A 16,234-nucleotide genomic window follows, 5' to 3' on the forward strand; every position below is an offset into this window, starting at 1 on the left:
TATAACAAAAATCTGGTTGGCAATACTTACTTTTTTAGTTTTGCTTCCTTGTGAAAGCAGAGAATCTTGTCCTATTTTTTCTCTTAGTAAATCAGGCTGTACTTCACTGGTCTGAATTTTTTTCTCAGTCATCCTCTGAAAGTTATCGTCATTCACGCTTGTCTGTAGAAAGATGCTTTCTTCTCTGTTAAACTTTTCAACTAAGTTTTTCTCCCAGGATGTATTACTCTGGGGGTCTTCAAAGGGTGAGTGGCTAATGAGGTCATTGTCTGTGCTGCCTACCAGTTTCACAGGACTACAAGAAAAAAGAAGTCATATATAACAAGACTTTTGCCCTTTGCTTTTCTATCACTCTGGAAAAAGAAGGGCATTTTTTCCTTACATATCAGCTGTAAAAACTGCCTGAATTTCAAAAAGCTACTAAGCCTCTTTTAAGACCCATCTTGCAGATTTAGTAATGCAGACTTGTTCCCACGCTGCGTAAAAAGAGCCCCTTCCTAGCAGCAACTGTTTTTGTGGAGGTAGCAAAATTGGCTACAAGATAAACATCTGTAAGCCTGCAATTAACACTAATTAAAAAATGAGCAGTAGTTCTGCTGAGTGCAGCTTGCACATACATGATAAGCTCCCTGAACTCATGCTAAGCATAAGCTGTATTTCTGACAGTTGCAAGGACTGTGCTGTCTGCTCTAGACAGAACAGTTGCAGCAAATAAGGGGGAGTTATGGAGCATAGGTTAGTAAGAATCACAACAGTGGGGTTTGATCTTAAGAGGATTTGAATTTAAGATTATGGAGTTTGGGGAACTAGGATAGGATGTGAGCTGAAATCCTTGTATGGGGAAGGGGAAAGAGCAGAAGACTGGGAAGACAGATCCTAGCTGTGAGAGTGATGAACACTCTTCTAAATGATTTGACAAACATTACTGCTTATTACCTGAAGTAAGTATGGGAATCCCTGGTCTAAACCTATTAACACTGTATAATTCATTTAACAGTTCTCTGCAAATGCCATAATGCCAGTGCAGGATGTAACAAAATTTCAGTATTTAATTAGAGAAAGATAGGTAAGTTATTTAGTAAGCTATTTTTCACAAATCATTAGCAGCTTTAGATTACTACAATTCTTAAAATGCATCTTGAAATAAATACCGTTCAGGGTCCACATCAAAATTTCTGGTATTATACATATGTCCTGTAATTGTTTTCATCAATTCTTCCACAGTAGGTAAATCTAAATAATGAGAAAAAAATATAAAATAAATTAAAAAACAACCTAGAAAAAATATTTGTTACAAGGACAAGATTTAAAAATGTTTCATAAATGGAGTATTATACATATTACTAGTTCACTCGTTTTACAAGCTTGTACAATACATGCCTTCCTTTGAGCTATTTACCTGAATCAACAGTTGACATGTTTTTTGCATAGATGTCATTATTTTGTGAAATGCTCTGCCCTAAGCCTTCTGAGACTGCCACTGCAGAGTTGTGCAGTTTCTGATCACCAGTATCCCCCAAAGACTGATCAATGTGATGATATGCCTGGTACAGCGCTTCCATGTCACTGGTGGCTTGTCCATAGGAAGTACCTGAGAAAAAAGCAGGCTTGTAAGGGACACTACTGGACTTTCTGTTTTGGGAAACATCCCACTGGAGCCTGTGTTTCAGTTACTAGCTTGGTCTATTATGTGGGGAAAACAGATATCATGTACATTAAAAAATTATTTAAAAATCTCATTTTTCTTATAAAAAGAAACAGTTGCCAAGTAATAAGTGCCTACTAAATTATCTCATCTACAGTTTACATTCCTGTCTCTCATTCTCCCCCATCTCAATATTTCAACAGTACCAAAACTAACAGTTTATGTTAAATGACTATTTGAACAGGTGCCATCACAGCCATAATCTGGATACTAGTGGCCTGTATTGTTGTGTGAAGTTTGATAAGAGAATGTATTTAATAATTCAGTTTAATGCTGTCAAAGAAGAATTTTAGATATGAGACACAACCAGAGGAGATGGCATTTAAACATATAATAACAGCATCAAAAACTACTTTGCAATAATCAAGTGTTTAGCAGAAACATCACTATTTCCTGAAGCCAAGGGCTTCATGTTCCCCAGTAATCTAAGAACAAGTGAAGACATTGGAGTAATCTATTTTAATAACGGAAGATTTTGAGTTTTGTTGTGTGGTGGGTTATTTTTTTTGGTTTGGGTTTTTTTCTTTTTCTAAATCATCCCTTACCTGCTTCATTCATTTCAACTGCACTGCCTTCTTCAGGCTGATCATGTTCACCTGGAGCTACATCTGATGCTTCAATGACCTTCTGAAGCTCTACAGCAGAATCTTGTGAATCAAGCAATACAACTAAGAAGAGAAATGTTAAAGAAAACACAAATACTGGAATTAGAAGTATACCAGAGCTTGATGTCTTAAGCATACAAAAAATACTATGTAGATTATTTTATTGCCATTAGTGGAAAACCAATGAACTCTGATTACAAGTCGCAGTTCTGAATAGGTGAATAAATATAAAAACACACTGATGATCACCTTGAAGTGTTAATATGTAGATTATTTTTAACTAATTCAATTCAACATCTTTTCAGTAGAACACAATAAAATAAGGTGAAAAATACCAAAATAGTAAAAATCAAGTAAGCAAGTTTCAAAAAGTTATATTTAATCTTCTTCCACTGATCAAAGTTTATATTTTACCTTTAGCCAGCATGCCAATGTTTGCTTCTTCCTAAAAAAAAAATTTAAAAAATTACTTTTTGAATATCAGGGGAAAAAAATTTGGACAAACTTTAGAAGTTGGCCCAATACCTAAAAACAGTTTTCAGAACTTAGAACTAAGCAGTTATTCATTCTCCAAGAATATGCACCTCTTTAAAATCCTCCTTAGGATAACATAAAGTTCTCAACACCCTGTACTCTATAAACCTTTTCACAAGTGAATAGAAATTAAATGCTCCTCTGCATAGAGGAGCATTTTTGCACCCTCCTGCTTTTCTTTTATTGTAATTTGAGAAACGAAAGTTAAGTAGCAGTAAGCACATTATTTACAGTTCTATTCTAACTTTTCTTTTTAAACATTTATTAGAAATACCACTCTAATAAATTTATTTAAAAAGAATAAAAAACACAAATAAGTTTACCTAGTGAAAAAGAATATAGGATGCTCTATAGACTTTTGGAAAAAACCCAAATCTGAATGAGTGCTCCAGGGATTCACCTATGTGCTCCAACATGTGCTACACATCAGAACACCTGACCAAGCCAGTGGACAGCAGTGCCCTCACAGCTCACCCAGTGAAGATTTTTGGGTCCTCTGTCCAAAAGGCTTCACTGCACAAAATTAATTCCAGTAGTCTGTGTCACTTGCACCTCAAAAGCTCTGAGAGATTAATCACTACCCATCCTGAGGCTGAGTTTCCACCTGAGCTCATCATTTGTGCACTTCCATCCTCATTTCTTAACTCAAAGGAGGAGTAAGCAGGAAACCCTGTGAAGAACTTTAACCCTTTCTATGATCTAGCAAAGGGAAGTAATATCCTTAATAGAAAGATATAGTCTGAGAGCCACTATATTCTCTCAGACAGTATGCATCATACAAAGGTTTACTACATTTAATTGTAGAGCTTTTAAAATTCCTGCAAGGAATAGAAATATTTAGCAAGCTATACCTGTTCTTGAGGACTTAAATCAACTTCTGACACGATGTTTTGATTCACCTGATCTCCCTCAGTTTTAAGGGCAGGATTAGTATCTGTTTCTTCCTCAAAATCTTCACTGTAGCTACCTAAAAGAGTAAAAATAAATGTCAGATGGAATGAATACTCAAGGAAGATAAAGCAGTGAGACAGCTATTTCTTTTTCCCCAATGCCTCGTTGAAGAACAGCTACTGCTAATGTTATTCCTTTTACTAAGGCAACAGAAAGTTTCCAAAACTGAGTGTGGTACTAAAACTACAGCTGAAGTCCCACACAATACCTCAAAATTCAAAGGAAGCTTGCCTTGTGATCAGATATGCTTTGTCTCCTCATGGTGTACTTGAACTGACCCCTTTTATTCAATTACTCTCTCTCACTTAGGGGTTAAATGATGCAATTCCAACCCTGTAGATAAAGTACTCTGTACATTCACTTTGACAACTCCAGCAGTTTTGAGGCTCAGAATCTGTAATTTGCCTTCTTATGACCTGCTTTGGTGGGCCAAAAGCCACTCTCAAGAGTAAGCACTATTTAAACCCAAGTGTGTCAGAGAATGAACCTTACAAACCAGCCAAAGGCTTTTCCTTCAGTTACCTAGGTCTTTCACAAATTTCAGTTCTCTTTTGCTTTATTTCTCCCACTCAGCTCCTGTGGTTAACAGGCTCCAGTTTCTGCATCATGTGTAACACTTAAACCTAGAACCCTTGCAAAACACTGGATCATAATGTGTTCTTTATGCGTTTATGGTTTAGAAATACATCCTCCTTACGCTTGGGAAATTCAATCCTGACAACAGGACCTCTCAAAAGTTCAGCTGAATATATAAATTTGAAAATACAATCCATTAAATTACATGAATACACATTATCATATGACAGCAATGAAGCATAAAATAACGAGACATGACAAGTGAAAGACAAATAAGCAAGAAATGGAGCATGAAAATTTTGTGGGGAAATCAAATAAGAATAATACTGCAGATTGCAGAGATTAAACTCGGGTATGAGAAGATGGCACAAAAATACAGATGACAGTTAAGACACTGGAGTAAATCAAATTTCAACATCAGAGGGGTTTTTTTCATTCATGAATGAAGCAGGATTTTTGCTACTTTTGTTCCCTTTTTTTTTGTCTTTTGGTTTACCATAGATTAAAAATCCACTTAAGAAAAGAAAAGCAAAAGTAAACCCCTTAACCCCTCTGTATGAATAACAGCTGCACAGTCATAATGCAACAACAGCCTAAAAGGCTGATGTAAGAACTACAGGTAAAATAAAAGACTGTATTACCAGATTTCTCTTCATGTGCAGGTTCTTTTTCTTCTTTTTCAGCATTTTCATTTCTGAGAAATAAAATGAAAATTCTACTCTCTTTTTGGACAGCAAATAAATATACTTTTTTTCTTGGAACTCTACACTCTGACATTTCTTACAATTAGTAATAAAAGAAAAAATTGTAATTTGGTCAACAAATCAAATCAAAGGTAAGAAAAGTTGTAGAAATGTCAGCAGTTATTAAAATTAAGTATTTCCCAGCTAAAATTTTCAATCTAACTCTTAAAACCACTCCCTTTCTGCATTCTCTTCAACTTTTAAATTAACTTCTCAAAAAATAATTTTTCATCGAGGTTTGCCTTCTGTTCTGACCCTGTAATTCTGGATTAACAAAATAATTTTAAAAACTGCCCACCTCTCCTTTCTTTCCCCTTTTCCCATAAAACAGAAGTCTTGTCCTTATCTAAAGCTCTCCAGAATTCTACTCCTCCAACTCTTTTCACATCAGAATTTGCCTCTGAACTCAGCATTTTCAGCAACAGCAGCCTGAACTTCCCCTTCATCCATTTCTCACAGCACTTATTTCCACGTAACTGATTAGAAATGGGTTGCCCTAGTCTATGAAGATTAAGTATCTTTCCTCTAGATTTATTTGTAATATCACGTCTAAAGTGACACAGGATGTTTCCTGATCTAGTTCCTTGTTATTATCAGTTGTTACCTCTGTTAAGTTACTCCTTACAATTATGAATGTTGAGTTAATACTACTGAGTTATGCACAAGACTGTGGAGCTATGTCCACTCATCACTAATTCATGCTCTCACTTTTATTTATTAAGCTCATTTCTTTCCTTGTCTTGAAGAAAAAAAGCCAAACCACAATAAACAAACAAAAAACTGACTGAAATTATATACAGGATATCATCCAACAAAATCTCAGTGGCCATACCCAATCTACATGTGCCCACTAATACAGTCCACAACTTTTCTTCCCTCTAAATTACCGTACAAATGGTGCCAGTATGACAGAATCATTGGAATCCAGCTCTTTATTTAATCTTGAATAATCAATAGTAGAGGAAGCTTCTTGTTCAAGCTTGGCAAAGAAGATCTCTTTTTCTTCTTGTTCTTCCAAGGTATCCAATCCAGCTCCTATGATACTTTGATTAGGCCCAGAAGCTAAAACTGAATCTAAATTTCAAAAAATAAAATAAACTGTGTCTGTGCTGTATGTCCACACAGAATAGCCATAATAGTTAACAACAACTACAGACAGACTTATAAAGTATTAATGGTATCAAATCATCACAAACTAGTACTAGGAGACTTCAGTTCATGACACAGCTGACAGAAGTGAAGAATCCCATCTTGAAATGAATTAAGGTAAACTGCTTTTAATAGTAACTTATTTAGATCTAGTTAACTTGATGAAATGGTTGGGCTCTCAGTTCTCACCATTTGTTTCCAGGCTGTCTCTACTCAAAGAGGCAGCATCTCCATTACTCTTCTCAAGCTCCATCTTTTCCACATCCATTTTTTCATTACTTTCTCCCACAGGCTGTGAAGTGTTCTGCATCTTGACAAAGTTTCCATTGGCTTCAAGTGTTCCTAGGAAAAAAGTTGCAATATTCTTGACTACCATCTAAAAGCTACTTGCCTGACACATCAGACTTCTAGTCTCCTTCCAGAACCAGCAGTTTTAATCTCACATTGCAATTGCAAAGATATGCAGTCTCACGAGTCACAGTCACCTAATTTCCACTGATTCTATATGTAAATTTTGTTTAATTAATTAAGCTATTATAAACATTATCTTCCTATCCTTCATATTTGCACACATGCCTGAAGTCCAACATGAGTCAAATGCAACTGAGTTACTGTCACATTACTCATGATAGACAATCTTGCACATAGACCCTATACAGAAACTGACATTTCTTTCTTAAAACCCAGTCCATTTTATTTGATTTACTACCTCAGATCACCACAGATTTTTTATACTTGCTAAGCCATTGGCTTGGCAGCTACGTTTCATTTGTTCCTTAAAGGCTATAAGGAAAAAAATAGTCATCAAGGTCTCTTTAAAAGTCACTGATGAACACCAGTTATGCCATTCTACACATTTATGCAACTACAACTTGTAGCTGCTGTCTCCTAATTGCAATCTCACTGTTGTGAGGGTTCAACATCACCTTAATCACTTTTTGCTGGCTCTCAGGCAGAACACTGCCATATCTACTTCCTTATGGAACACTAAAAACCAGATATTGCAGGACACTCCTAGTTAAAAACCTCCCTTCTGCCTGCCTGCAAAACACACGCGTTTATACTTAGATTCTGAGTAAGTTCTCATTGGAGAAGGGATAGGAGAAAAACTACTTATGCATTTTATCAAAGGACACATGAAATTATTTAACAGTTCTCACAGAAGGGAACAGAAATGAAGTCTGTTTTTTCCAACATGAATCGCCAGTTGGTAACACTCAGAATTTTTCGTCCTGCCTGGCCACAGGATGTTGAGATGTAGCTGAGTCCTTGTACTGAGCACACCAGAAGGGGTGAAGACACTGACAACAGCTCATTTCCTGCTGCAGGAGACTGGAGGAGATCCATACATCAATAACACTAAATCAGTCTTCCATATGCTGACCAAGTGCTTCAGCCCTGGGATCTTCCTCTGTTCTCCACACAAGCCCATACAAGTCCCATTTAAAAATGCCATACTTGCCTCTATCATGACAATGGAGAGTCCTTTCCCTTTGGTACTGAAAATGCACTTAGGGTGAGGGAAGGTGGGAAAATAGGAGCCTCAACATCTTTTCCCTCCCTACTCGACAGCCCTCAGCACGCTCATTCTGATTGTAAGAGCCTCCTTTTTACAAAAACAGAACAGGTTTATTTTCTGGATTTTAATGATAAAGTCCCCTTGCATGTGTTTTTGGGAGGCTAAGTGCAGAGGATTCCACACCTTGGAAATCCACATCCCTGTATCTAACCTCAGCTCTGTCCTCAATATAGAGTCTGACTTGCCCTGCATGCAACAAATAAATGTCAGAGACATTGTCTAAAGGTCAAGCTCCACATGTATAGAAAGTTAATACCTAAATAAATACATATTGCTACATTGAAAAGCAGAAAATGGAAAGCTCAAAGTGCTGAACAGAAGTAAAAAAACCTACAAATAGCCCATTTCTCAGGTGGCCAAATGCAGTAATTTAAAGTAATTTACTCAGATAGCACTCTATTCTAGTTATCAAGACAGCAAGTCTGTTTGCAGCTGGGTTTACAAGTTTTTTGCAGAGCTTTGGATTAGCCATACCCTCACCAGACCTCCAACACCCTATTTTTGAATGAGAATATATTAGCAGAATCAAATGCTAACTGCAACTGACCTCCTATGTAGAGTTTTGCAAGAAAGCAGAAGGGATTATACAACAGTAAAAAAACCCAATTAGAATGTTTAATAGAACAAAAGTTTAAAGAAAACATTTTCCTGTGTTTTTTTTAATTTAAATCATCTCATATTGAGTGAATTTTCTTAGCAGATGTATATTGATCTTGAAGGCTTCACCAGGTTTATGTAAGCTATCTAATAATTTTTAAATATTTTGCTAGTCAGTGTTTGAGTCAAATCAAAGGTTTGTTTAAAAAGCACCTTCCTCAATAATGTGAAAATCAAATACTGTTTCTGCAGCCATTAAACTTTGCAACTTAGCCAATCTCAACACCCACACACACCCCTGACTTCTCGTGAAGGCAACAATATTTGTTTTCTCTCACCCTACACAATCTGAACTCTGAGAAACTTATCAAACTTGGAGAAAATATCAACTCATATGGATTTAACTGTCTCTTCATTGTGTTTTTGGTTGTTTGAACAGTCCCATGGATTTCAGTGAGGCTAGCAAGAGCCGTTTGTTTTTGTGGGGTGAGTATTTGTTACTTCTCTTAAAAGCTTCTTAAGTAGTTGAATGCCAAAGATTTTGCTACCTGAATGTTTCTAATCAACATTTTGTAAGGCTAATGATAAATGGTATTCTTTTTTGAAGTACAGCCACTTGAAATTAAATAAAATAAGAACATGAGTTTCACTTTGAAGAATATTTCTTACTACCACAGTTGCAGAGAACTATTTGAAAACATAAATACAAAGGACTCAAACTTTTAATGACAAACATCTACTTCAAAAAGTAACTTATTTTTTTTCTAATCTGACCAAGACTGTCAGAAGTGAGTCATTTTACCTTTTTAATACCATAAAAACCACAGTAAATTTGTTACCCTCAGAATTGTCTGGACTGTCAGAAGCGAGGGCTCCTTCTTCTGTATTCAAGTACGAGTATTTCTTGTCCTTATGAAATTTTTCCAACATTTTGGATTTAGACAAAGCCTTCCTGCGAGATGCACTGGAAGATTTAGAGGGAACTACTTCTAAGTGTACACAAACATTATAAATTTTAATGCATAGTGGACAGGGAATAAAGAGAAGAATGAGATGTGAGACTTCAAAGTGACACTTCTGAAAAAGTAATACAGTTCAGTTTCTTGTACACTGAATTACTTCTAATTTTCTACTTATAAGTAAAAACTAAAGTTAATACTTATAACTTCTGGAAATAGAACTACTCTTCTCCATCCTTTTTTTCTTATTTTTAAAAAGTTTCTTGATCCAGGTATACTTTGTATTCAATTACACTGTTCTAGGAGCTCAATAAATGACCTGAAAACAAAGAAAACTAGTTCAACAGTAAAAGGTAAGCAATTTTCAAAGTAATTTTCAAAGAAAATTACTTCAACAGTAAAAGGTTTTTACTATGAGGTTTGAAAGGAAGCATGCAGACTGGTACAAAGAAAAGTGGGAAAACATAGGTACATAAGTAGAAATTACTACTGTCTTTATCACTGTCAGATATAAGAACTGCATTTGTTTGCTCAAACCCTTGTGGGGACTTGCTCAGCAGCAAAGTAAATTCCATTCATGTTAGCAGAATTAAGTTTTATTAAGTTCTACCTATGCTGAAGACTGCTCCCATGATCAAAGAATCACAGAATGGTTTGGATTGGAAAGGACCTTAAAGGACCATCCAGTTCCAATGCCTCTGCCAATGGGCAGGGACACCTTTCACTAGACCAGACTGCTCAGAGACCCATCCAATCTGGCCTTGAACACTTCCAGGGATGGGACAGCCACAACCTCTCTGAGCAACCCATTCAGTGCCTCATCACTCTCACAGCAAAGAACTTCCTCCTAACAGCTAATCTAAAGCTACTCTCTTTGAGTGTGATACCATTCCCCCTTGTTCTGTCACTACATGCTCTTGTCAATAGTCTCTATCTTTCTTGCATGCTCCCTTCACCTACTGCAAGAGCACAGAGTTAGGTCACCCTGAAGTCTTCTCTTTCCTGGGCTTAACAAAGCCAATTCTCTCAGCCTATCCTCATAGAAGATCCTCCACCCCCTTAACCACCTTAGTGGCCTTCTCTGGACTCTCAGATGACAGCTACACTGCAGCCTCCATGTACCTCAGGCTAGCCAGATGGTCTGTGCTGGATTTTGCCACGGTGTAATTGTCACAGTGGAAGAGGCTTCAAAATTGAATAATTCTGATAAAACTCTTAGTTATGGGTCTTTTGAGTTCACCTTGACACAAGAGAGAGTAGTCTAGGACATCAAGCCAAACACTTCTGCTATTTAGAACAGGAGTATAGGGATATGTGACCAGAACTTAACATGGCTCAAACATCCAAGATACCTAAAGGAAGCTGGTACAGCAAGGAGAGAAATGGTATTAAATCTCTTCTGATAAAATGCATAGGTCCTTTATTCCCTCAACTGATGTGTAAATTCACTAGCAAGGCACTGCTTCTCTAATCTATATTCTCCCACACTTACTGGCAAACTAGAAGTGTTTTCAGCATACCATCTACAGTAAATAATGGAAACACCTGATACCTTTTAAAACAGTAATTTGAAATAAGTACAGAGGTCTTCCTATTGCTCATAATTCAAACATTAATCCTAATTTGAGAAATAAATTTATTTTTAGCATTTATCTCCCAGACTGAGATGCTTTTCTATGCCATGCTATGCAAATGAGGCTTATGAAAACATACATATACATTTTTCTAGACTGCACATACACTCTAGAAAACTAATACAGGGAGATGCCCTATAGGCTACAAACTAGATCACCAACATGATCCAAAGACCAAGTGCCAAATATTTCATTGTCATGGCTCTCCAAAACATTACTGATCTGCTTGAATTTAACACCAATTACATGCTTAAATTGGGACAAGTTAATTGCTGTTGTCTTTTATACAGAAGTATTTAATGGATCAATGCTTATTATTCCTACTTATTTGCTGGAGTTTCTCCTCAGTTAACAAAATGACTCACATAAAATGCTGAATCTAAAGTTACACTGACTAAAATAATCCTGCAGATTAAACAACTGAAGTTTCTCATTTATACCAACTGCTGTTTCCATTCCAGGGGCAGCATGCCTAAAGCAGCACAGTCGTCAGCAAAGAGAAAAGAACCACATCAACAGAAAATAAGTAAAATGCTTACCTGACTGCTGTCTTTGAAATTTAGTAAGTAGAACAATGATTATATTTCTCAAGTATGAAATGCAGGAAGTGTAACAGACTTTCTATTTACTAAAGATGTGTTTAGTACATTTTGCTCTAAAATTTTTGAAGTTATTTCCCCGTTTCCACAGGATGACATGAAATACTGTGTGTCCTACTACATCACTATAAGTTGTATGTAGTGATATATGATTCTACAACAACTGAGCAAAAATTCACACAATTATTAATTCCTTCTGAAAAAGATAAAAGAAGTATGTGGCAGCTTGGTCAAATGGACAGTTTGCTAAGGACTTTCTACAGGAGACACACTAATAATACAAGGTTGATACTGAATAAATATATCAAAACATATTTAATCAAATACCAGACTGGGAATCTGAATGGGGTCTCTTTTGTTCAGTATTTTCCACTACTTCGGTATGGCTTTCTGTCAGTTTCTTCTCTTTCCTCACTTTAACAAATTTTATTTGAAAATCTTGAAAAGACAAACAGCAGGAACAGACATGCAAGCAAGACAGGACAGGAATTTTTAGTATCCAATTTCTTTTTATCATTTAAATGACAAAAGCAAGTAGAAAGGACATCACCTAGGTCTCAGACCTGTCCAATATGGAAGACAGTGTCTTGAATCATAATTTGCACATTTCAGTTTAAAGATGAAGAACAAACAGTTTAAACGCGCCTAGAATAACTTGTGGAGTTATTTTAAAATGCACTTTATATTTCTTAGCAAAACAGGCTTTTAGTTTAACTCTCTACCTATTTCCTGGCACTTCTGCAACAAGATGCCTTGGGAAAAAAAAAAGAACAGACATCAAGTAGATGTAGAGCACATACTTAATCTTCTTCTCTTTGTCTTTCAAGAAAGTGTGCTATAGATAATGAAGTAACTCAAAATCAAAACCTCAAACTGCAAGCAACATATCAGCTTGGTGTATTACACAAGCTAATTATCCAGGCTTTCTCCAGGTAACATTATCTCTAATCAGTCACACCCAAAGACATCAACTTATACATATGGAGCACGCATTTTGAATGCAGTGCTACACTGTGGGTGAAAGTAAGATTTAAGTATTTATAAAAGTTTGATTCATTATGATAAAACAACTTTAAAAACACTAATTCTATAAGCTAAGCTGACAGTCTATTGACTGTCCTCTCTGCAACCAACATGAAGGTTCAAGCCCAGAAGGACACACAAAGGTCTCCAAAAAATTTTGAAGCATGCTGGCATTACACTTTCCTAAAATTAAATTCAGTTTATTTTCATGTTTGTTAGCATCACAGCAGTGTTATTATTTTCTCCCATAAGAAATAATTTTGCTCTTTAGGAGATGTTTACATATAACCTTACAAAGAACTTCAAGTCTAAATCATCATCTTCTCAGTCATCCAGTGCAGTAACTTACATTGCAATGTTGCTGTGCCATCACTCTTAGCAACACACCACACAACATACGCACACTGAGAATCTTAAACATGGCAAAATGGTATTTGAAAAAGTACTTGGAAGCACACAAGAAAAAAGAGAGATACACAGAGGAAAACATGAGCAGCTCTGGAAGCCTATCCACACTGAATTCCTTACAGTCACTCCACTGTCATTTTAAATCACCACAAATACATCTACATGAAGTAAAATTATAGCCACATAAAACTGCAGAGGAAAACTCAATTTATCCCAAAGGTAGCCAAGGCGGTCTCTGCAAATGGCTCTCTTTTGACTCTAGGACTCTAGTTGCCCTACAACCAGACCCTACCTAGCAGAAAGGCATTCATCACCGCACATTTTGCAACTGCTACCAGTTCCAAGTGTGATAAATATATCCCTTTCCTCATGGGATGCCACAACCAGGAGATCCACTTCATGCCCTGGAGTTACCACCTTCTTGCTAAGACAGAAAGAGGAAGGCCTTCTAGCAGGAATTAAAGGCCCTTCTGCTTGGCAATATTAAAGCAGTAGGTGGGATATGGCTTATTGCATATGCTCCAGGAGGGTGGTATTCTATGCAGAGTGGTGACAGAGCAGTAAATGAAATAAAACTAATAATCTGTCAGGCCAAAACGGTCTCAGGGAAGAATTCTGTGCACAGATCTGGCACACTCGGTGCTCACTCCTATATTCTCAGCTTTGCTATGTCCAACTGCCAAGATGTTGGATCTTGGGAGTCAAAATGCATCACTCACAGATTACTTTCAACTCTCTCCAAAAAAAACCCCCAAACCAGCCCCTCATTAGCAGTATGAACAGGCTAACTTCTTTTGCATGTAAATTGATTCCATACTGGCAAAACTGGGTAGGCTCACCTTCTGAATGTTCTTCTGTTAAATGAGAAGTTTTTCTTAAGAGAGACCTTGAAAAGTTTACCAGATATTTCACACATCAGTAAATTGTAGATCAAGTTTGTTCCAGTTCTAATAGCTTTACCTCTAGTTAACCTGCACAACTCCTAAGATATTCTTGAAAACAACAGCAGTGGAAATTGTTTGGCTAGAACATCTCAATATAATCACATTGTTTCTTGAGACTCTGTTTTTAATTTTATTTAATCCACACAAGAACTGTTCTCTAAAACTTGTAATTACCCTGTCCTTTATGAACCTATTTCAGTGTGTTTCCTACCATAGGAAGTATCAAAGTTGGGTTGCTTCAAGCATCTCAGAAAAACCATGGAAACATGCTGAGCTTCTGAAGTCATTAGAATTTTCTTTGACTGTATGTAAAAAAACGAGGTAATGGTAACCTCTTAATTCTCACACTGCCCAGCAAGAACACTCCATCCTTACATTATTTGAAAAGCTGTAAGAAAATCATCATCTCTCATAACCACCTGATAAGAACTTTCTCATATCCATCTGAGTTTTACATAAACATCTTAAAAGGCCAAGACAGATAAGCAGTCCAGGTACCACCTATTAGGATTAAGCCTAAATGGCACAATTGCTGACTAGGATTTGACTCCTCACTAAGATGACACTGACAGCTAGTCTTTAAAATCTGAGACTACCATCAGCATTTTAACTCTGTCAGATGAAAAAACTGATTTTTGTAACTTTCTGTTAGGGTCCACTTGCAATTAATATGAACCATGAAAATTAAGAAACCACCAATTACTAAAAGAAGAAGAGGCAAACATCCTGTGGAAACTTGCTACTATAGGTTTTACTACCCAACAAGAAGACAATGTAGAAATTAAAAAAAAATAGAGGTGGAAAGCTTGCAAACAATTATATATTTTCTTCCAGAACTATGTGACCATGTCACTACTGAACCAGCAATCATGTCATCACAGCCCATTTCTCCTTGAGCCACAGTTCCTGGCAAGGGAAATGCTGAGAATACTGAAGACATACATTTTGGATTCAGCTGGTGTTGAAAGGTTTTTTTTCCTTCGTGCTTTTCCAACCTACTATAAATGTTGCAGTTAGCATATGTTTATACAAACTGGTCTTTTTCCACTACATTTTTGAAAACAGAAAAAAGTCAGTATAAAGAACAGGTTGGCTACAAAACACCAATATTTCTGCGAGTTTGTAAGTTATATTTTCTAACTATTTTACTATTTATAATGTGCTTATTTTTTATAAGTTTTATTAATTAAAAAGCTACAGAAAAAAACCCCCATCAGAGAGCTTGCACATGAATCATTAAAAAAATACAATTCTATTTGATTTTTATGCTTTAAAAACTTGCACTGTAACATTCTGAAACACTTGAGGGGCATCAGCTTAACCTCAAACCAGGCCTAACATGCCGTATGAGAAAGAACTAGTCTGACCCCCTGTGGCCAAAATATTGCAAAACTTACCACCATCATTCGAGTCTTCCTCAGATAACCACCAGGGCACTGAATCCTTTTTCTTCTTTTCTTTTTTCCTGGGCTGTCCCAATTTCTCAAGAATGCTGGACTTTTTCTTTGAATTTCCAAGTGAATCATCTGAAAGAGACTGCATACAATTGCATACAATATCAAAGCGAGTTTTTATATTTATACATTTTTTCAGCCACTCAATTGTGGACTTCTGAGTCCAGATGCCTCTCATTACTCCCCACTGTTTGCCTGTTTTGTATATGCATGACAAAAGTGATTAGGAAACAGTAACAATATTCATATGGCATAATACTGTATATTTTAATAATTCCACTGCCAGAATTTGGATATACTAAAAGTTGACTGCTTCAGAGAATGTATGTTCAAATGAACAGCATAATCAGCTCTTTTTCAATTAGTTAAGACATATAAGAACCAAACTCAGACTATATCCCTGAAGATAATGAAGTAGAGCAGAAACAATTTTACCTTGTCTTTGCTTTGTACATGAACATTAGTATTAACATTCTAAAAATAAATATGTACCAGCAACATTCTGGCTGCCGGCAAATCAGTTTTCAGAAATTAATTTTATACTTTGTATTCATGGAATATAATAGAAATGCCAGAGCCATTCCTACCCAACTGTGTATTAAACTTTCATATGTGTTAGTCATCCATGCTGATTTTGACTGATGGCTTAAATCAATGGAAAAAAAATCTGAGTATGGACACCATATGAATTTAAGTTACTGATAAGTAACAGGAAGGAAGAGACAACTAACCTCTGCTCCTTTCCTTTAATAAAGCTCTTTATGGCCTACAGCA

The 16,234-nt window shown here is 36.2% G+C and overlaps 1 protein-coding gene across 1 annotated transcript in view; it reads right to left on the reverse strand.

The window, feature by feature from the left end:
• Positions 1 to 16,234, reverse strand: part of CEP162 (centrosomal protein 162) — a 43,284-nt gene that overhangs the window by 22,088 nt on the left and 4,962 nt on the right. The window contains exons 3-12 of the mRNA XM_084203190.1: positions 15,404 to 15,542; positions 6,453 to 6,605; positions 6,002 to 6,188; positions 5,013 to 5,065; positions 3,696 to 3,811; positions 2,725 to 2,755; positions 2,251 to 2,373; positions 1,400 to 1,591; positions 1,152 to 1,233; positions 31 to 295 (exon numbers count right to left, since the gene is read on the reverse strand). Of these exons, the coding sequence (XP_084059316.1) occupies positions 31 to 295; positions 1,152 to 1,233; positions 1,400 to 1,591; positions 2,251 to 2,373; positions 2,725 to 2,755; positions 3,696 to 3,811; positions 5,013 to 5,065; positions 6,002 to 6,188; positions 6,453 to 6,605; positions 15,404 to 15,542 (1,341 nt within the window). The remainder of the gene's footprint in view (positions 1 to 30; positions 296 to 1,151; positions 1,234 to 1,399; positions 1,592 to 2,250; positions 2,374 to 2,724; positions 2,756 to 3,695; positions 3,812 to 5,012; positions 5,066 to 6,001; positions 6,189 to 6,452; positions 6,606 to 15,403; positions 15,543 to 16,234) is intronic.

The sequence above is a fragment of the Fringilla coelebs genome, assembly GCF_963513975.1.
Source record: "Fringilla coelebs genome assembly, chromosome: 3".
NCBI lineage: Eukaryota > Metazoa > Chordata > Aves > Passeriformes > Fringillidae > Fringilla > Fringilla coelebs.